We start from the raw sequence: 21,000 nt of genomic DNA, 5'->3' as shown, positions 1-21,000 counted from the left end.
AATGATGCTAAAGGAAAGATGAAAATAGAATGTAGAACACTAATCCCAAAATAAAATAAAGAGAAAATAAAATGACACTTTAAAAAAAAGGTAAATGGTAGTAGTAATAATACTGGTTAAAAATAAAAATGTAGTTATTAAAAAGGTAAAATCATGTGATGAAAAAAGAAAAAAAAAATTAGTTTCTTAAGTAGAAGGTGAAAAAAATAAAAATGTGTAGTAGTGAAGGTCCTTCACTTCCTCTACTCTTCTGTTTAGCACGCCTTAGTCCTGTCAGGTATTCAGGAGAGTGTTGAAGTTCCCCGCGATACACTGTTCCTCCGTGTTGTAAACCACAGTCCTGATTTTAAAGCAGGCAGTATTTCTTTGTTTCCCAGACTGCCTTTATTTGTGTTTACAGAAGAGTCAGTTTGTGGTTCAGCCCCTGGGTGGCAGTGTTTCTGGATTGACCTCCTGGGCTATAAGTCCTCTCTAGCCAGTATTTAGGTTTTGTTTTCCCTTTCGCACTTAATACTGGTTTGGGAGAGTCGACTGCCCCAGAGCTGGTTCCTTGATCATTACTCCCCGCTCTGATTCCCAGGTTCCACAAAAACAACTTTACCCTGCAGTCTCTGTGAGTGACCCCAATTGGGCGATCCTGTGTATTGGGTTCAATAATCAAACGCAAAGATTTAAGGAAAAAAAAAAAGAGCCTGAGTAGGTGCGCGAGCTAGCAACCCTCCACCGTCCAGCTCTGTGCGCAGTTCTCCCAAAGTCTCTTCCGCACGTCCTCTCTCCCCTGGCACTAAGCAGCCGGCACACTGGCAAAATCCGAGGCTGCCTTTTTGCACCCAGTCCAGCTATGGGCTGATTTTTAGAGTTCCCTTCTGCCAGAAGCCCTGCGGAACCCCTTTCACACTCGTGGATCACTCTGGCCCCACGGCCGCGGACTTTGTGGGGCGCAGACTTCCCCCACGCACATTCCTCTCTCCAGCCTGAATTACAAACTGCACCTTTAGGTGAAATCTGACCTTTCCATGAGGAGGAGCAGGGCTCGTCTGAGTCCATGTATTCGTGCTGCTTGAAATCCGGTGTTCCTGCGTTCGTAGCTAGTCCCTGGGTGCCATGGTTGCAGGGTCTCTGGATGTATACGCTTCTAATAACAGCCACTCAAGATGGTGCGGTCTCTGCGGCTGAGCTGGCCGTTCCGGGAGAGATTTCAGCAGCATTGGAGGCTGCCCGGTTAGGGGAGCCTGGTCCGGCAGTCTCCAACAGTCCCCTTTCTCCAGGAGTCCTCTGCCTTTCCTGGCTGCAATCTGTCAGGTGTACGATTTTTGTCCAGTCTCTTCCCGCACACCCACACTCCCCCCCTGAGAATTGTCAGTCCACTCCCTTTCTATGCCCTTGATTCTATTCTATTCATCAGTTTATTCTGTTCATCATATTTTCTATTCACTTTATTTTTAGATTCACTTGTTGATAGATATGTATTTGTTGTCACTTTGTTGTTCATAATTTTTATCTTTACCTTTTTCTTCTTCTTCCTCTTAAATACCCTTCAGCATTTCATATAATACTGGTTTGGCGGTGATGAACTCCTTTAGCTTTTATCTGTGAAGCTCTTTGTCTGACCTTCAATTCTAAATGATAGCTTTGCTGGGTAGAGTAATCTTGGTTGTAGATTCTTGCTATTCATCACTTTGAATATTTCTTGCCACTCCCTTCTGGCTTGCATAGTTTCTGTTGAGAAATCAGCTAACAGTCATATGGGTACTCCCTTGTAGGTAACTGACTTTTTTTCTCTTGCTGCTTTTAAGATTCTCTCTTTGTCTTTTGCTCTTGGCATTTTAATTATGATGTGTCTTGGTGTGGTCCTCTTTGGATTCCTTTTGTTTGGGGTTCTCTGCACTTCCTGGACTTGTAAGTCTATTTCTTTCACCAGGTAGGGGAAGTTTTCTGTCATTATTTCTTCAAATAGGTTTTCAGTATCTTGCTCTCTCTCTTCTTCTGGCACCCCTATAATTTGGATGTTGGTACGCTTGAAGTTGTCCCAGAGGTTCCTTGCACTATCTTTATATTTTTGTATTCTTTTTTTGTTTTTGCTTTTCTGGTTGGGTGTTTTTTGCTTCTTCATATTTTCAAATCTTTGACTTGATTCTTGGGATCCTCTAGTCTGTTGTTGGATCTCTGTAGGCATGTGCTCTGACTAGGAATCAAACCCACAACCTTTTGGTGTACATGACGACGCTCCAATCAATTGAGCCACTTGGAATTATTTATCTTTAAGATCATATTATTCATCTTCGGTTTTATGGTCCTTTTCAAAAATAATTACGATCATGACAAAAATATGTGAATATATTTTAAAAGAGATCTGTATTGCTTATTTTAATAGGTATACTACCATATTGCTTATCCTTTAGCCAAAAAATATGCCTTGATTAATACTTGGTAATTGAGAATATTTTTGAATTGTAAAAAGGCGCTCCATAAAATTTTTATACCTTAATTAAAAAGTCTATTTTCTTCTTTCAACAGTGTAAGACGAATGGAATGCAGGCCTTTTCTCCGGGCCTCAGCGAGCAAACGCAACATCAGTCTCCAGTTAAAAAAGGTAACTTTTTATTATAATTCCAAGATTTCATAAGAGAGTGTTAGTATTTATGTGGAGTTAATATTTGCTTTGCTGTAATAGACATTTATTATATTCTTTTGGTTGATTTCTGCCCATATTAGTCAGGCTGTAGGCTTGACTGCTCTAACGGTGAGACCATAATAACAATCGCTTAAGCAGGTAGAAGCTTATTTGTGTATCTTCTGTGTCATGTACAATTTTGAACTTCTATGACATTCCTGAAGATTTCTCCCTGGGTATGTGCAAGGTACAAACGGCCCTCCTGTGCTTCTCCTGGACTCTCGTACTCTCTGTACTCTCGGCACTTCACTTCGGACACAAGATGTGCAGTGTTTCCATGTAGCAAGCAGTTGTTTGCAATACCAGCTGGGTGTTTTATAATCCAATCTAATCCTGACACTGTAGTTCATACAGACTCCACAGGTACAGGGTTCAGTCCCACAACAGCACCCACCATTTCTTCTTTTTATTTTTAATCTTTGTTATTGAAAGTATTACATATGTCCCCTTTTTCCCTATTGACCTCTCCCAGCCTGCCCCCCCCCACCCCAGGCCTTCATCACCCTATTGTCTGTGTTCCTGGGTTATGCATATATGCATGTAAATTCATTGGTTGATCTCTTCCCACCTGCCCACCCTCCCCTGCCTTCCCTCTAAGGTTTGACAGTCTGTTTGGTGCTTCTATGTTTTTGTATCTATTTTTGTTCATCAGTTTATGTTGTTCATTAGATACCACATATGAGTGAGATCATGTGATATATGTCTTTCTCTGACTGGCTTATCTCACTTAGTATAATGCTCTCCTGTTCCACCTATGCTGTTGCAAATGGTGTGAGTTCTTTCTTTTTTATTATAGCAGCGTAGTATTTTATTGTGTAGATGTACCACAGGTTTTTAATCTACTCCTCTGCTGATGGGCATTTGGGCTGTTTCCAAATATTAGCTATTGTAAGTTGTCCTGCTATGAACATAGGGGGGCATATATCCTTTCTGATTGGTGTTTCTGATTTCTTGGGATCTATTCCTAGAAGTGGGATCACTAGATCAAATAGCAGTTCCATATTTAAGTTTTTGAGGAAACTCCATGCTATTTTCCACAGTGGCTCCACCAGTCTGCATTCCCAGTGTACCAGGGTTCCCTTTTCTCCACATCCTCACCAGCACTTGTCGTTTGTTGATTTGTTGATGGTAGTCATTCTAACAGGTGTGAAGCGATACCTCATTGTTGTTTTGATTTGCATCTCTCGGATGATTGTTACTTTGAGCATTTTTTCATATGCCTCTTAGCCTTCTGTATGCCCTCTTTGGAGAAGTGTCTATTTAGGTCCTTTGCCCATTTTGTAATTGGTTTATCTTCCTTTTGTTAAGTTGTATGAGTTCTCTATAAACTTTGGAGATTAACCCCTTATTGGATGTATCATTGGCAAATATGCTCTCCCATACAGTGGGCTACCTTGTTATTTTGTGGGAACCCTTTACTTCTGAACACACTTGCAAGTGGTAGGCCCAGCTTGCCCAGAAGGTCATCTACCTTGGCTACAAACTGCAGGTTTCTAAGACCCCCTCCTTGGATTCAGTCATTTGCTAGAACAGCTCACTTAGCATCGTCTCTTTCCTCCATTTTTCCTTGGTTACTTGGCTTACTTTTCTTGTAAGAGGAAAATTGGAAGCAAGTTTTTTGGCAGAGAAATTAGTCCTTTCTGGTCAGTTAAGGGATATCAAGAAAGCATTGAGCAGAAAAATGATCTGGAAGAGTTCTGTGTGTTATAACATTTAATCTTTAATATCTACAGAGAGAATTAAATACAGCAGAGATTTCCTGTTGAAGCTCTCCAGTGTTTCCATCTGCAGGAAAAAACCAGACTTTCTTCCTGATCATCCCATTGTACTTCAAAAACCAGTAAGTAGTTTCCTTTTCTTTAGAAGTTTTGTTTTTAATTAATTTATTGGGTGTCATTAGTTAATAAAATTTTATAGGTTTCAGGAGTACAATTCTATAATATATCATCTGTACATTGTATTGTGTGTTCACCACCCCAAGTCAGGCCTCTTTCCATCACCATCTATCCCCCCTTGCCCCTCTGATAATCACCATACTGTTGTCTGTGTATGGGGTTTTTTATATTTTGCTTATGCCCTTCACTTTTGTCATCATTCCCCTTCTCCCTCCCCTCTTAGTTTTCTAATTTTGTATAATTTTAATTCCAAAATGTTTATCTTTAATACTATCATTTTATTCACTCTCAATTTTTGTTATCATTGTGAAACATAATGCATAAAATTACATAAATGTAAATGTATAATATCACCAATTACTGTAAGTAATTAACACTCTAGTGAAGAATTAGAATGGGCTGTGGCTGGTGTGGGTCAGTGGTTAGAGCATCATCCCATGTACAGAAGGGTCTTGGGTTTGATTCCTGGTCAAGGGCACATACCTGGGTTCTAAGTTCAATCTCTGGCCTCAGATGGGGCACATGTGTCTCTCTCACATAGATGTTTCTCTCTGTGTGTGTCTCTCTCCCCATCTTTCCCTTTCTCTACCATAGCCTCCCTTCCACTCTCTCCAAAAATCAATGGAAAAATATCCTTGGGTGAGGATTAACAAAAACAAAACAAAACAAAAAAAGAATTAGAATGGAATAGTTATGTTTATTGAAAAGAGCATGACATATCTACATATATAAAAGCCTAAGTGACCAAACGACCTAACAACCATTTGACCAATCGCTATGATGCACACTGACCACCAGGGGGGCAGATGCTCAATGCAGGAGCTGCCCCCTGGTGGTCAGTGCGTTCCCATAGTGGGAGCACTGCTCAGCTGACTGAGGGGCGCCAGATGCTGGGCTCATGGCTGGCGAGCACACCTGCAGTGGTGCAAGCCTCTCTCCCACCTCCATGGCAGTGCTACTGAGCAGTGGCAGCGGCAGGTGCAGTGGGGCCAGGATGAGCGGGCACTTGGCTCCGTCTTGGGCTCCTCCCCAGCCACTTGCCGCATTGCGTACTACTACATCCCCCGAGGGGTCCTGGATAGCAAGAGGGCGCAGGCCAGGCTGAGGGACCCCACCAGTGCACAAATCCGTGCACCCGGCTTCTAGTTTTCTTATAAAACTTCTATTGGTTTGTTTTCTAATTAAGTTCTATTATCCACCTGGAATTGATTTTGCTATATAATGTGAGGTAAAAGTGTTTGTTTTTTCCCTCTCCATGGATCTTAAGTCATCCTAGCAATATTTAATGAGAGGCTAAGTCCTCTGTCATCTTAGTTTTTTATTGTGTTGTTTTTTAAATCTTTATTGTTGAGAGTATTATGGATGCCCCCTTTTTTCTCCAGTTGCCCCCCTCCACTCAGCTCAGTTTCCATTCTGCCCCAGGCCTTCACCACCCTATTGTCTGTGTCCATAGGTAATGCACATGAGTTCTTTGGTCAATCTCTTCCTATCCCTCTTTCCCCCTTCCTTCTGAGATTCATTAGTCTGTCCCATGTTTTTATGACTCTGGTTCTAGTTTATTTATCAGTTTATTTTGTTCGTTAGATTCCTTGTTTGTTTATTTTGACTTTTAGATTAAATTGTTGATAGATATGTATTTATTGCCATTTTATTGGTCATATTTTTATCTTTTTTCTCTCCTCCTCCTCCCCCTCCTCCCTCCCTCTCCTCCTCTCCTCCTCCTCCACCTCTTCCTCTTCCTCCTCCTCCTCTTCCTCCTCCTCCTCCTCTTCCTTCTCCCTCTTCTTCCTCTTCCTCTTCTTAAAGAATACCCTTTCAACATTTCATGTAATACTGGTTTGGTGGTGATGAACTCCTTTAGCTTTTTCTTGTCTGTGAAGCTCTTTATTTGACCTTTAATTCTAAATGATAGCTTTGCTGGGTAGAGTAATCTTGGTTTTAGGTTCTTACTATCCATCACTTTGACTACTACTTGCCACTCCTTTCTGGCCTTAAAAGTTCCTGTTGAGAAACCAGCTGACAGTCGTATGGGTGCTCCCTTGTAGGTAACTAACTGCTTTTCTCTTGCTGCTTTTAAGATTCTCTCTTTGTCTTTAACCCTTTGCATTTTAATTGTGATATGTCTTGGTGTGGGCCCCTTTGGGTTCCTTTTGTTTGGGACTCTCTGTGATTCCTGGACTTGTAAGTTTATTTCTTTCACTTGGTAGGGGAAGTTTTCTATCATTATTTCTTCAAATAGCTTTTAAATATCTTCCTCCCTTTCTTCTCCTTCTGGAATCCCCATAATGTGAATGTTGGTATGCTTGAAGTTGTCCCAGAGGCTCCTTACACTACTGTATCTTCATATTTTTGGATTCTTTTTCCTTATTGCTCTTCTGGTTGGTTGTTTCTTGCTTCCTCATATTCCAAATCATTGATTTGATTCTTGGCATGCTCTACTGTTGAATCCCTATAAATTATTCTTTATGCTTAATTGCTGACTGATCCTTTTTCATGTCTTTGACATTCTCACTAAGATCCTTGAAAGTCTCACTAAGTCCCTTAAAGCTTTCATAAAGATCCTTGAAACTCTAATTAATATCCTAGAGCAGTGGTTCTCAACCTTCTGGCTCTTTAAATACAGTTCCTCATGTTGTGACCCAACCATAAAATTATTTTCATTGCTACTTCATAACTGTAATGTTGCTACTGTTATGAATTGTAATGTAAACATCTGATATGCAGGATTGTCTTAGGTGACCCTGTGAAAGGGTCGTTCAACCGCCAAAGGGGTCGCGACCCACAGGTTGAGAACCACTGTCCTAGAGCATCCTTATAACCATTGTTTTGAACTCTTTACTTTGCTTGCTTCCATTTCATTTAGTTCTTTTCCTGGCGATTTCTTCTGTTCTTTAATTTGTAACATGTTTCTTTGTCTCCACATTTTGGCTGCTTTCCTGTTTGTTTCTATGTATTAGGTAGAGCTGCTATGTCTCCTGGAATTCATAGAGTGGCCTTGTTTAGTGGGTGTCCTGTAGGACCCAATGACTCAGCCTCCCCAGTCACCTAAGCTGGGCACTCTAGTTGTGCCTGTTTGTGGGCTGTGTGCACAGTCTTGTTGTAGTTGAGTCTTGATTACTTGATTCCTCACTGGGAGGAATTGATTCCCAAGCCACTTGACTTTGAGGACCAGCTGCAACTACAGTGGAAGAGCTGCTATGCAGGAGACAACCTTATGGTACAGGACTTGCTTCAGTGAGTCTGCCCCTTGAGTGCATCACTTGTGGATGTATAGAGTTGTAATCTTTTGTGGTCTGAAGCTGTCCACCAGGTGCACTGGCTCTGGGGCCTCCCAGATAATGCAAAGTCAGCCACTGCTGTCAGGCACTACAGAGTGATCTGCAGATAGCTGCTACTTGTATTGGGCTTGAAAGTACCCAAGAAAGGCCAAATTGTGAAGCAAGGCAGGCTGCTGCTAGTGCCAGGTCTTGGGCCCCTTATTGAGAGATATGGGACATGCTGAGTCCAGCTGTTGCTTGTTTGAGAGATTTTAGGAAAGTCTGAAACCTGAGCCAGGAAAGGCCATTCATATGGAAAAGCAGCTGCAAACAGCTTGGGTGAGGCTGCAAATTGGGTGGGGCGGGGTCACAGGGAATCACCAGGTGGAGCAAACAGTGTGAACCAGGTTGGTGGTGACTCAGATATGGCCCCTGCCAGTCAGCTCTGTGAGGGGGAGGTCTCAGTATAGGAACAATGAACCCCTGTCTACGAGAAAGCTGCCCCTGAGTTCTTGCCCCAATGCCAGACAGTCCAGTTTCTCTTCATATGTCCCTGGATCCCCCCAAGCCACTGCCCCAGCACTGGAGCTCAGAGGGAGTGAATCCTAGTAAGTCCTAGTGGTAGCCATTTAAGAGGAACTGCCTGGGACTCCAGCAGCCTCTGTGTCACTCAGCCACAATCCCCACTGGTTTTTATAGCCTGAAGTTACTGGGACTTCTCTTTCCAGCTCTGGAGCCCTGGCCTGAGGAGATGTGATGTGGGCCTGGGTCCCATTGTCCCTCACTGGAAGCTTCTGCAACGAAGATATTCCTCCTGATTAAAAACATGTCACATGTGGGTGTCAGACCAGCCCATTCCGCTCCTCCGCTCCTCCGCCCCGCCTACTTGTCTCGATGTGCTTTTTTCTTTACTTCTCTAGTTGTAGGACTTCCATTCAGCCAGATTTTAGGTGGTTCTGAATGATGGTGGTTCTGTATTTTATAGTATTTTTTTTGTATTGATTTCAGAGAGGAAGAAAGAGGGAGAGAGAGATTGAAACATCAATGATGAGAGAGAATCATTGATTGGCTGCCTCCTGCACACCCTCTACTGGGGATTGAGCCTACAACCTGGGCATGTGCCCTTGACGCTTTATCCACTGAGCCAAACTGGCTAGGGCTGTTCTGTATTTTAGTTGTAATTTTGATGTGGTTGTGGGAGGCAGCAATTACCACATTTACCTATGTCACAATCTCGGTTCTTTCCTCCCCCCGCCCCCCCCCCCGCCATCTTTGTGGCTACCATATGGTCTGGTCTGTTTCTGGGCCTTTTGTTCTGTTCATTTAGTTGTTGTTTTTAAAATATATTTTTTTATTGATTTCAGAGAAGACGGAGAGAGAGAGAGAAACATCAATGATGAGAGAGAATCATTGATCGGCTGCCTCCTGCATGACCCCTACTAGGGACTGCAAGCATGCAAGCTGGGCATGTGCCCTGACTAGAATTGAATCGTGGCCTCCTGGTTTAGAGGTTGACGCTCAACCACCAAGCCACACCAGTCAACCACACACATTGTCTTTTTATAGTAAAAAAAGAGTCATGCCCCTTATTCCTTTTTAGCATGTCTCTGATGTTCTTAGTCTTAATGTTCTCTGCCACCTCAACAGATTCAATCAAAATAAATACACAAACTATATTGATGGGAAGGGCATGTGTTTTGGCATCAGGCTCGGGTTACTGTGTGTACTGGTGTCCTGTTCAAACTTAGACAAGTCACTTAACCTTCCTGGGCCTCCGTTTTACAATGACAGATAAGAATGATAATCTGCACTTGTTAGCATTAAATTCCAACCATGTCGGAAGTGCTTGGGATGGTGCTTGTCTCTCATTAGGCACTCAGTAAACATGACTTTCATCTTCTATGGTCTTTACTTCCATAGTAAAGCACCTTTATTTAGAGTTTTCAGAAACACTATAATGGTAAAAATAAAAATAAAAAAGAAAGAAAAGCAACTGGGATTCAATTGAGAAGAGCTCAGAATATAGGTATGCTGAGAATGACTCAAACAGATACAGACTACCCCCCTGTGGTCTCCGGTTTTGAGATTTCTAACTCTTTATACTTCATAGCCTTTTTTTCTTAATTACAATTTTTAAAAATTTTAACTTGCTCATAATATACATCAATGTTTCTTAACTTAAAATCCCTAACTTGTACACTTCCAACCAATTCTTATTTTTAAACTTAAAGCAGGAATTTAAACTTTTTTTTTCATAATGCCTTGTACACAGGAATATTTAAAGAGGATAAGTGAAGACACTAGGGAGGCCAGGGGATTGTCAAGGGTGGGGAAAAAAGGAGACATATGTAATACTCTTTGTAATACTTTAAGCAATAAATAATTTTAAAAAAATAAAGAGGATAAGTGTCCTTAATGGTGCTTGAATTTTCCTACCTGTTCACAGACTTTAGGAACATATGATCCTTGGTCTGTACAAATGAATCTTAAACTTAAATGCTTTATAAAACTGTTATTTTTTCAATTGCAGACTTTCCATCTCTAATATTTTATTTTGTAGATAAAAGTTGAGTATGCTTATTATTTTAACCAATCCTTATACATTAGAATTGACTTTAATTTTGATATATTTATTAATAACATTTAAAAAATTAAGTACCACAAAAACAGAACAGGTTTGGAATACAATCTAATATATTTAAAAATGAATTACATATGTTCTATTAAACACAGAAGAATTGTTTTGTTATTTGACAAATTCCAGTTACTTTAATAATTTCTATAGTAACATGCATTTAGATCTGTAAACACTTAATAAAGTCACAGTATTTGGTTTGATAAACAAATTAGTAAAAACTGTTTTCATTATGTTTTTCTTTTATATTATAGGAAAACAACCAAAGTTTTAAGGAGCACTTTAAGAACAGATGAATTTGAAGATAGATAATTATTTGTTTTATGTTTTGGACACCTGCAAATGAAGTGGATCTAGTAACAATAACTGTAATGGACTGTGACAATTCAATTTATTTTTAATTTTGATGGTTGGGTATTTGGTTTCTCCTAAAATGAGAGAGAGATATTTTAAACTATAAAGAATTTTCTAATCAGTTTCAGCTTTTCAAGCACTTTCCTAAATATATTGGGAAGAAGCACTCACAAATAAAAATGTGGTTAGTGACATGGGAAGACTGTACTTATAATTTGCATGCTACTTTCAGTTTTTGTTTTTCATCACTTGTAATAATGGAATGGAAATGTAAGCTGTAAAGATTCTCAAATATAAAGAATTTGCTGCGATGTGTAGATGGCATAGACTTGTTGCTAAAGTGGCTTCTGTTTGTTTCCTGATTTCAGACCAGCACTGAGAGGGTCTCTTCAACCTGTGGCTGAGGACGCGTCTGCGCAGGGCAGGCTCAGTGACACGGGGGCATGTTTAGATCGTCTTTGCAGATAGATGTCTCCAATAACATTGTCTAAGGGTCACCGTTACCAGCAAAGGGTGACAATTTGGAAACAATAGCAGTGAACAAAACTGAAGGTGAAACGTGCTGATCAGACCCCATGAACAAAAGTAATTGCAAAACCCATTCTTATTTCCAAAGAGGAAAAATTAGGCGTTTGCAACCAGTTGAGGTGCATTAAGATTCAGTTCTGTAATTTCTTTTATTTCTTATAACAAGAATATGTATAGATGAAGAATTTGAGGGCTTAAAAACTTTTAGTTCCTGGAATTTTTATACCATCTCTTGGAATTTGTCACTCTGGGTATGACTTCTAGTCCTAAAGGTTCACTCCAGCACAGTGCCAAACAGTATCACTGACAGAAAGGTAAGTGCAAACTTCCCCGACTCCGGTTCTCTCAGAAGCTCTCATCTTCGGGGCTGCTGGGTGGCATGGAAGGCCGTCATTTGGCAGGAAGGTTTAGGTTGAATCCTCAACTCCTAACAACAGGACATTTCTGTTCACTGGCCTCTGGGCTTGTTACCAGATTAAAGCTTTAAGTCCATGTAGGTCTCCCTCCTTGGTCTCTCAGTATCCATCACACTTTTCATGGCTTTGTTCCCCAGAAAAGTAAGTAGATTAAGTTTTAAATAGAGAAAACTTCATTAAGCATACATTTATTGGTCACTTTAAATTAGATAGTAATCCCCAGGCCATTTCCCCTACTATTTGCCCTTATATTATAGGTTCCCTTATATAGATGTGTGTAAATAAATACACAGATGCTCTCTCACACAAAAATAGATGTATAATCTGTGTAAGAGCTCTTTATTTTCTGCCTATTCTCAAGGTATTTTAATTCTAGTTAACAAGACAATAGGAATGATTCCAATTTGGAACCTGCAGGGCCCTTCCGCCTGGCGTTGCTGTAAGGGCAGCACCTCCCAGTCACGCTGCCAATCTCCGTGGGGAACTGCCTCATCCCCAAAGGTGGAGTGCACCTTCTGAGTCTGACACTGACATGGACTGGCCAGAATAACACTGCTATTGGCTGTAGTTTATATTTTGAAAACATTTATAATCTGTGTTTCAAGAAGAGTTTGTGTGTCAACAGTCCCCTGGGTTTCCATCTCTTCCTCCTTTGTTACTGTATATAATCAGAGCAAAGATGTTTATTATCTGCATATCTTGTACATGTGTATGGTTTGAATAGTCACTGTAGGTGTCCATTATCCATGGATATTCTTTGCTAGGTAGATAAGGGAAACGTTGAGCCAGGGGTTTTCCTTAGTGTTTCTCCTCGTTAGAAGTGACCTGAGACACATGCATGTAGTTGTGTGTGCATTATGTCAGCATTTATGACCTATGTCTAGGTAGATCCTATGACAAAATCTTTTATTTGGATTGAATGAGGACTGTGGGTATACAAAGGTATTGATAAAAGTTAATACTCCATGAATCAGTTTGAGAAAATATTTTAGGTTTTATATTTAATTTTTTTGTGTGTGTGTTCAGGCTTCCTTTTTTTCTGAATTTTCCAACAGGAAAAACAAACAAACAAACAAACAAAAAAAAAAACCAGGAAAAACTTACCTCACAGTTTTTTCCTGGAAGACCTGTGGTTTCAAAGGAATTTGGACTACAGAATAGTATAGTAGCAAATTTCTATACACATTATATTTTCATTAGCAACATTTATCATCAAAAGAGATTTTACTATGAAAAATATTTAACTTATGAGCTTAGACAGTGGAGCGTCTGAGGCGTTGGCAGTGGGACTGGGTTGTGGTCATTCCGCTGTGAATCTGGAAACTATCTGTGCAGCACCTGCCCTATTTTATAATTTCCCTAAAATTGGTGCTTGTGCTATATTCCTTCTTTGTTTACTTAGATTAAAAAATGTTTAAAGTATTTTGAAATAGAAATGTCTACTTTTCATTAGGAAATTTAGCCCTCTGGATCATAATGCCATAAGCTATGAACCAGGTTTTCTCAAAGTTAAACTCTCTCTCCATTTTTCTTGATTTGTTTGACTTATATCCAAGGAATTATGATGCTAATAAATTACATAATGATGTCACATTAATAAATGGTACCTGTCACAGAACTGTTCACTTGGGAAAAAGCAGTTTATACTCTGATACATAAAGATTCTGCAGGTTTCAGCCAATGTGGTTTTGTGCAAAGTTATGTTAACTTTTTTTATGATTAAACAACAGAAACATTTTCTTTCAGGTCTAGAGACTACAAGTCCAAGCTCAGGGCTCTGGCTGGTTGGTTCTCCTGTGGCCCCTCTTCTGTGTGTGCAGTTGGCTGCTTCCGTGACCCCATATGACCATTTCTCTCACTGTCTCTCTCTCTCTCTGTGTGTACATAAGGGCACCAGTTATATTGGATAATGTACCAATTTTTAAAATAAGAAAAAAATGAATAGCACTAAGAGTAGGCATTATCTGTATACCTAAAAGCCTAAGCGACTGTGCGATTATTCTACCAGTAGCTATGACATGCACTGACCACCAGGGGGCAGACACTCAATGCACAGGCAGGGAAACATGGAACAGACTGATGAATCTCAGAGGGAAAGGGGGAGGGGGGAGGGTGGGAAGAGATTAACCAAAGATCTTATTAGTGCACCGGTGGGGTCCCTCGGCCTGGCCTATGCCCTCTAGAAGTTCAGGACTCCTCGAGGGATGTGAGAGGCTCAGTGCACAAATTTGGCCTGATCCCCACAGGCCTCTAGTAGAAGAATAAACTTCATTCACAGAAATCAGTTACTTAAAAATCACAAAACACTGGTTTAACCTTTATAGTTTATGGCAAATCTACAAATCTATGAAGTAATATTCTAAAAGTTCACATTTTCAATATTTTCTTTATCAGTTTCTTTTTCACAATTTTGTTTCTCTAAGTGTACACTTTTTTCACATATTAGAATTTTATGACTAAAGGGTTTGGGGATATAGTATAGCAAATCAGTAAATGTAGAGAGTAACTGAACTTTGAAAATTAAGCTAAATTTTACAAGAAAGATAGTTACAAAGATAAGACATTTAAGAACAGTGTTCATCTTAGAGTAAATATAGAAAAAGAATAGAGTAAATGAATAACTAAAGAGAAGTTGTAATTCACATTTTGATTGACATGTGGTTTGTACTTGGACCACAAAGAGGTGTGGAAACATCTAGCTGCTGTTCAGGACCCACCACGATGCTGAAAATAGAAAAACAGGTTTTAAATTATAAAAATCGCTGCCAGGTGAGGTAAGTTCAAGGTGCAAATAATTCGAGACCATTTCCCCAACTTCAGTCTGCATAACGGCTAACCTTTCTCAGTCACTAATTCCTAACTTTCTGAGCCAAGATTGAGTTCTTTCTATGCAGCTGCTGTTCGTACCGTATCTTCTGGCAGCTGATCACAGTCTGACTGAAAGTTTTTGTTGAATAGAGTTTGGCAATGAGATCATAAGTGCCCTGTAGATAAAATTGTGTTATTGTTTTAATCTATTTTTATATACCAATTTTGGTGTATATAATATACTTTTGTATACCAATATGTTTTTATATGTCAATTTTCAAAGATTGCATATAAGTTGGTGTGTCCTAAATAATGCTTTTTAGTATATGTCTACATTGTAAAATTGGAAATGTTTTCCTAGTGAGTATAAATATCCCAATGACAAACATATAGCAAAGAAGTAACACCGGTGGAATGCTTGAAGAAACAGACAAATGAAAAGGATTCTCATTTATTTCCAAAGCTCTTTTCCATAACCACAGGCCTTTCTCCTTTGCCAGGGAATATTTTGCTCCACAGACTGAATGCCCATTCTCTGTTTGCTTGGGTGATGAATGATGTTTAGTGGGCTGCTGTTTCATTTGAATGCTTTTTATGTTTCAGAGTTCATAGCGATATGTTTTGGTTTGTATTTTTATATCTGGATGCTGGCTTGTTTAGTTGCTTTATTTCTTAAGCTCTATCTTAGATAAACTACTAAGAAATCTTAAAAAATCTTATTAGAAATCATAATTTGTGATTATAAATATAAAACTACTGCCCTGACCGGTTTGGCTCAGTGGATAGAGCATCGGCCTGCGGACTCAAGGGTCCCAGGTTCGATTCCAGTCAAGGGCATGTACCTTGGATGCGGGCACATCCCCAGTAAGGGGTGTGCAGGAGGCAGCTGATCGATGTTTCTCGCTGATCGATGTTTCTAACTTTCCCTCTCCCTTCCTCTCTGTAAAAAATCAATAAAAAATATATATATTTTAAAAATATATATAAAACTACAAAAAATAGCATTTTTTCATATTTTAAATTTAGGTCTAAACATGTACAGCTAAAATGTTTTTAATTTTTATTTTTAGCCTTCAGAGCTGTATAACACACACAATGCACAACACTAGTTATTAAAAATATTAGAAGTCATCTGACCACTAAAACCATAAATAATATTTATAAGCTAATTCCAGGTTTTTGTTCCAGGAGGTGTGTTTTATAAGACTTTTACTTTATAATAAAGTCAGGTACCATGATATATGTTAAAATCTTGTGAGAGATAGGTTTAAAAAAATTGCATTAGAAATCAGGCCTAACTTTTCTTTCTGTCCCGTCAAATTCCAGTGGTCATTGTTGAAATTAGATGTTATATGAAAATTAATGCAAAATAGGGTTAGCAATTAAAAGGCATTGCATTGTATTGAATTTGGGCTCTGAGAACAGGAAATGATCCAGTTTTATACACACTCAATTCTTCTAAATTAGGAACTGCTCTGAGAGGAAGAGCAAGATAATGCATGTGCTAACAATAGTAGGGAGGGGGAGGACAGTGAAAGGGTGAGGACTACGCCCTCCATCTTGTCCCAGGGTAAAGGCTATGCCCTCCATCTTACCCTGGATCCTCCATTTTTGGGCAGCCATGTGCTCGGCAAGGCTTCTTCCCCGAAGCCCAAGCCTCTGCTAGCCACACCCAGGACTTCTTTAAACTAACCAATGACAATCAAGGGAAGTGCGCACCATAGATATGACCACATCCTGTGTAACAAGACACCGACTTGCGCCTGGCCAATCGGCAGGGCTCACAGCCCTTTCTCCTCCCCTTACTCCAACCCCCTATAAAACCCTTCTCCCCCACAGGGCTAGCTCTCTCTGCCACTTGCTGCTGCATCAATAGGAGGGTAGGGGAGCCAAGCCGGGGCTTGAATAAAGACTCTTATGCTTTTGCGTCAGACACGGCTGGCTCCCTGGTGTGGTTTCTTGGGGATCCTGAAATCTGGACATAACATTTGGGGGCTCGTCCGGGATCCCCAAGACCCTCGAGGGACCCCGAATCCAGTGAGTCTGACTAACCGCGGTAAGTGTGTGTTGTGTATTCTGTTCTGTGTGTTATATGTTCTGTCCTGTGTGAGCTCACTTCTGAAATTCTGTAGTGCCTGAAACGGTCTAGGTGGACCCACTGGGAGATCACAGGCGGGAGGAGTTGGGGGACGCCCTGATCCTCCATCTGGAGGGGCGTAGTTTTGCTTCCACAGAGTCGGAAGGTCTGTAGAAACCCCTCAATCTGAGACGAGGCGGGTCGCTCCTGCCAGTTGGCGCATGGCCATCGTCTAATCTGTATTTGTCTGTATTTGTGGGGTTTTTTTTTTTTCTGTTTTCTGTGGACTTACTGGACGGACGTTATGGGGCGGACTCAGACTGCTCCTTTGGGTATTGTGATTGATCATTTCAAGGAGATTGGGGGAGGCTGTAGAGCTCCCTCAGGAGTTTGGAAGTTGTTATTGTTTAAACTCTGAATGAATGTCTGGTGAAAGTGTGCGAGTGTGGAAGGAGGGGGCCTGCCCTCTCCCCTCCTTTGTGTGGTTCCACGACTTAGGTTGGGTGGGCGTCTGAGTGAGGATCTGTGAAAACAGGTCACCCCCTCCCCAAGTAAATGTGTCTGGGATTTCTGTGCACGTGTAAAGAGAAAAGCTGGCTTAAAACTAATGCGCACATAGTCCGATTTTGGATAGAGTTTTGAGCTGGAGTCTCTTTGCAAATGTGCAGGATGGAGCCCAAGACTGATTATTTACCCAAAGGGAAAAAAAGATGCTAGCTAGATTCTAGCAGAAAGATTGGCATTTCCATAATAAAGAACAGTTTTTAAATGCTAATGAAGGGTGTTAAGGCTAGCTTCCCAAGAAAGAATGTGGTCAATTTACATCTGAAAAGACCAGGTAGGCCAGAACCTGTTTTGCAAGGCTCAAATGTGGTTTTCCAGAGCTGCTTGAAAGTAAAAAGTAAAGTTTACTCTAATTTGCCTCATGAAAAATCTAGAGAACAGAATTAAATCTGTTGGTTGAGTATTGAGAAATGCTGAATATTTAACTTGCCAACTAAAAGTTTAAGGTTCGGATTGAATTGGGAAAAATTATGTAATTGTAATAAGTAAATGCCTTTGCTTATTGGTCTGAATGAGAAGGGAGGATTGATTTTGTGACCTCAACTGAAGATTTTTGATGCAAGGACCAGTTTAAATTTAATTGATATTCTTTAAAATGATTATAAAAGGTATAAACAGCTAATAAGATTTCTGTTTATCTACAATGCAGCCACATGACTTGCCGCTCCCCTGGGGGCCGCCATCTTGAAACAGCAAAGGCCCCTCCCTCTGATTTAGCAATGTCTCACTGAGGCAGGATGGAATTTCAGGGGTGGAGCTTTAAGGCGGAGTTTTATGGGGCAGGAAGTGTGCTTGCCTCTCAGATTTATTTAATATGTCAAAGTCTTTAAAAGGGACTAATAGCAGTAATCCAATTTCTAAAGTAAAGTACGATTATTTCAGGTAGAAACTGGTTTCATATTGGTCTTAGAGGGCACATTTTTCCTTTGCCTGGGAGGGACAGCGCAGCTGTCCCAGGGTCGGAGGGCTCCAGTTCAGTGTTCTGGAGACCCAGGACATGCCTAAGTTTAACCTATGTTACCCACGGACTCTAGATAATGTGTTTACCCAAAACTGTGGTTTGAATTGCATGCTGTCTCTGCTTCTGTAAATTGATCTGTCTTTATTGCTTAAATATGTATCTTTGTTGTTTAAAATTGTTTAGTGAAATTTCTGTGTCTCTTAAAAAAATTTTGACATGTCACCTAAAAATTAAGGCTAAGAGTTCTAACTAACTGGAAAGCATGGCTTTGGTGTGATGGGAGGAAAGAGAAATGTTGAATGGATGATAGGCCAGTGAGCTGGGACTGGTCACTGGTGGTGGATTGTAAGAAGGGCTGGACGCGGCCTAACTTCTCCTTCCTTGGTACCACTGAAACGTCAGAGGGTACTTCTGGCCTTGGTTTTCTTGGTTTTTGGTTTCGCATTTGTTTGTTTGTGAGTCCAATGTATTTGTGAGTCCAATGTGTTTAGTCTGTCGATTTTGTTGTTTCTCCGAAATCCTCTTGAAGTACATTGAATGGTTCTTTCCTTCCTCTTTAACTTTTGGGGGATTGTGTGAATGGATTACTGAAGTAGATTATCAAGGATCTCTAAGGGACTTGTCCTGTATCTGGGGGAATGGCTTCTAGATGGTATTCACCGTCTCTGGGCCTTCTGGAGGGAAGTCAAAACTCGGACTGGCTAAGGGTTCGAATCTGGCCTATCTTTTAAAAAAGGTAGAAGAGAAGCATTCCTAGGCAGTTTTCTACTGCCTCTGTTCAGGGACTTGTTCTGTATCTCGACACAACTGAAATTGACTTGTTGGTATTTTGTGGTATAAATGTGGCGTGCACCTGTGTAAAAGTGTTTTTTTTTTTTGTTTCTGTTTTGTTTTATTTCCTTTGAAAAAAAAAAACCTTCTAAACATCTCCTGAGTTTCTGTGGTGATTCAAAGTTCTTAATGGGGAATGTATCTAGTTGTCATGTCTATTTAATCTTGTTTTCTTTGTTCAGTATGAGTACCGTTTCTGTCTGGATGAGACATGGGTCGAGAATCCTGTCCTGGGATGTGGGAAAGGGAGGCCTCCACATCTGTTCCTGTCAGGCCCCCATCAGGGGACTTGGGTGGTGTTCCTGTTATCTGCTCAAGATCCCAAGACTGTAAAAGTACTTGTTCACTGGAAGGGTGTAAGTGTGGATGTTTATTTGATGTTTGTATGTCTACTTGGGTATAATTATTTGTTCATGTAAGTGTGGAAGTCTGTGAAAAAAAATGTTTGATTTAAGGCTGAATGCTCTGACTGATAGCAAAATGCCCCAAGCGGCCGCTGGGTACTTTTCCCAAGGGCGCTTGCTCTCTATCAGAGGTGGAATCGGCCCGCCTAACTAGTAAACATCTCTGTCTGTTTGTTTGCTGGGAACTTTGATTTGCTATGTGATATTCTGTGCTGGGTTGGGATTTTGGAATTCTGGGGTAGATTTAAAAGGTATTTGTGACTTTTCTAGTCTGATTGGGACATTTAAGGGTGGGGCTCACAGTTCCTCAGGGCAGAGATTTCCCCCTGCCTGTGCTGAATTAAATAATACAGGCCAGTGTCATTTGGCTTGCTGGTTAAAGGAGGGCAATGGGCCCTAGAATCTGTAAAAATTCCTGGAAATGAATCCGGTTAAATGTATTAAAAGGGTTCGATACCTGTTGCTGCTAGCAAAGGAGGGGCTGATATCCCCTTCTAGTGCACTCCCTTGAAAGCGGCCTGGTTGCAGCTCTGCTACAAAGGGAACTGGTAGAAAGGCAAGAAAGCAGAGCGCTGTAACTAATAAACAGGGTTAACAAAGGGGCACTCTCCCTCGACCTAGAAGCCATCAGGACTTTGAAGTTCTCCAAGAGAGGAGGAATCTGACTCGGAGACTGGCCGAAACCTCGTTGGGTTGGGAGAACCGGAGGCTATGATAGGGTCCGACAACGGACCAGCCTTTATTTCACAAGTAACGCAGTTAGTAACCAGGGCTATTGGGGCAAATTGGAAATTACATTGTGCTTATAGGCCCCAGAGTTCAGGGCAGGTAGAAAGGAACCATGGAGACTGGCGGGGACTGGGTGGCTCTCCTACCGTATGCCCTGGGCTTTACTCCCTATGAAATCATGTTTGGCAGGCCACCCCCTATCATTCCTAACCTTAAAGCTGACTTTCTTGCTGAATTTGAAAATCAAGCTTTCCTTGAAGAGGGCTCCAGAGGGCACACGAGGACATTTGGCCGCGCCTCCGCGCCATCTACGAGACCAGCCCAACCCCAACTCCTCATCAGCACAGACCAGGAGATTGGGTCTACGTCAGAAGGCACTGCCGGGAGACCCTCGAGCCACGTTGGAAGGGTCCCTACACTGTGGTGCTGACGACCCCCACCGCTCTCAAGGTAGACGGCGTCGCGACCTGGGTCCATCACACTCACATCCGGTCAGTGGACCCATCTGTGACCCGGGAAGACTTCTTCACCAATTGGAGCGTCGATCGAGATCAACGCCACCCGCTCAAGCTCAAGCTACAGCGTGCTCGACCTGCCTGATGCTGGTAACATTGCTCGCGATCACTCCTGCTACCGGGAGCCCCCACAATACCGTATAATAGACTTAGATGATGCCTGCATATTCATGGACATGGCTCCAAAGAGACAAGGACAATTTATAGGAAGGTCAAGAATAGACTTTAGTAGGATTTGGCTGCCTGAAGCGGCCATGATGCCAATATTATGTTTCATTGTATTGATATGTTATATTGACCTTTGATTCTCTTGCAGGTTTGAATGTATGTTTCCTGTCCTGGAAGGGGACTG

The 21,000-nt window shown here is 41.1% G+C and overlaps 1 protein-coding gene across 2 annotated transcripts in view; it reads left to right on the top strand.

Annotated features, from left to right (window-relative positions):
* Nucleotides 1-11,657, top strand: part of CUNH8orf88 (chromosome unknown C8orf88 homolog) — a 19,072-nt gene extending 7,415 nt beyond the window's left edge. The window contains exons 3-6 of one of the 2 annotated variants that reach the window (XR_001345557.2): nt 2,518-2,593; nt 4,408-4,514; nt 10,716-10,829; nt 11,184-11,657. Coding sequence is in view for 1 of the 2 variants with exons in the window: in XM_006103545.3 (XP_006103607.1) it covers nt 2,518-2,593; nt 4,408-4,514; nt 10,716-10,757 (225 nt within the window). In the remaining variant the exon portion in view is untranslated. Of the gene's footprint in view, nt 1-2,517; nt 2,594-4,407; nt 4,515-10,715; nt 11,016-11,183 lie in introns of those variants that run through there. The other variant, XM_006103545.3, reaches the window with a different exon arrangement.
* Nucleotides 11,658-21,000: the final 9,343 nt, after the last annotated feature.

This window comes from Myotis lucifugus, unplaced genomic scaffold, assembly GCF_000147115.1.
Source record: "Myotis lucifugus unplaced genomic scaffold, Myoluc2.0 scaffold_490, whole genome shotgun sequence".
NCBI lineage: Eukaryota > Metazoa > Chordata > Mammalia > Chiroptera > Vespertilionidae > Myotis > Myotis lucifugus.
The sequence above is the reverse complement of the archived record's forward strand: the minus strand, read 5'-3'. Positions and strand labels throughout refer to the sequence as shown.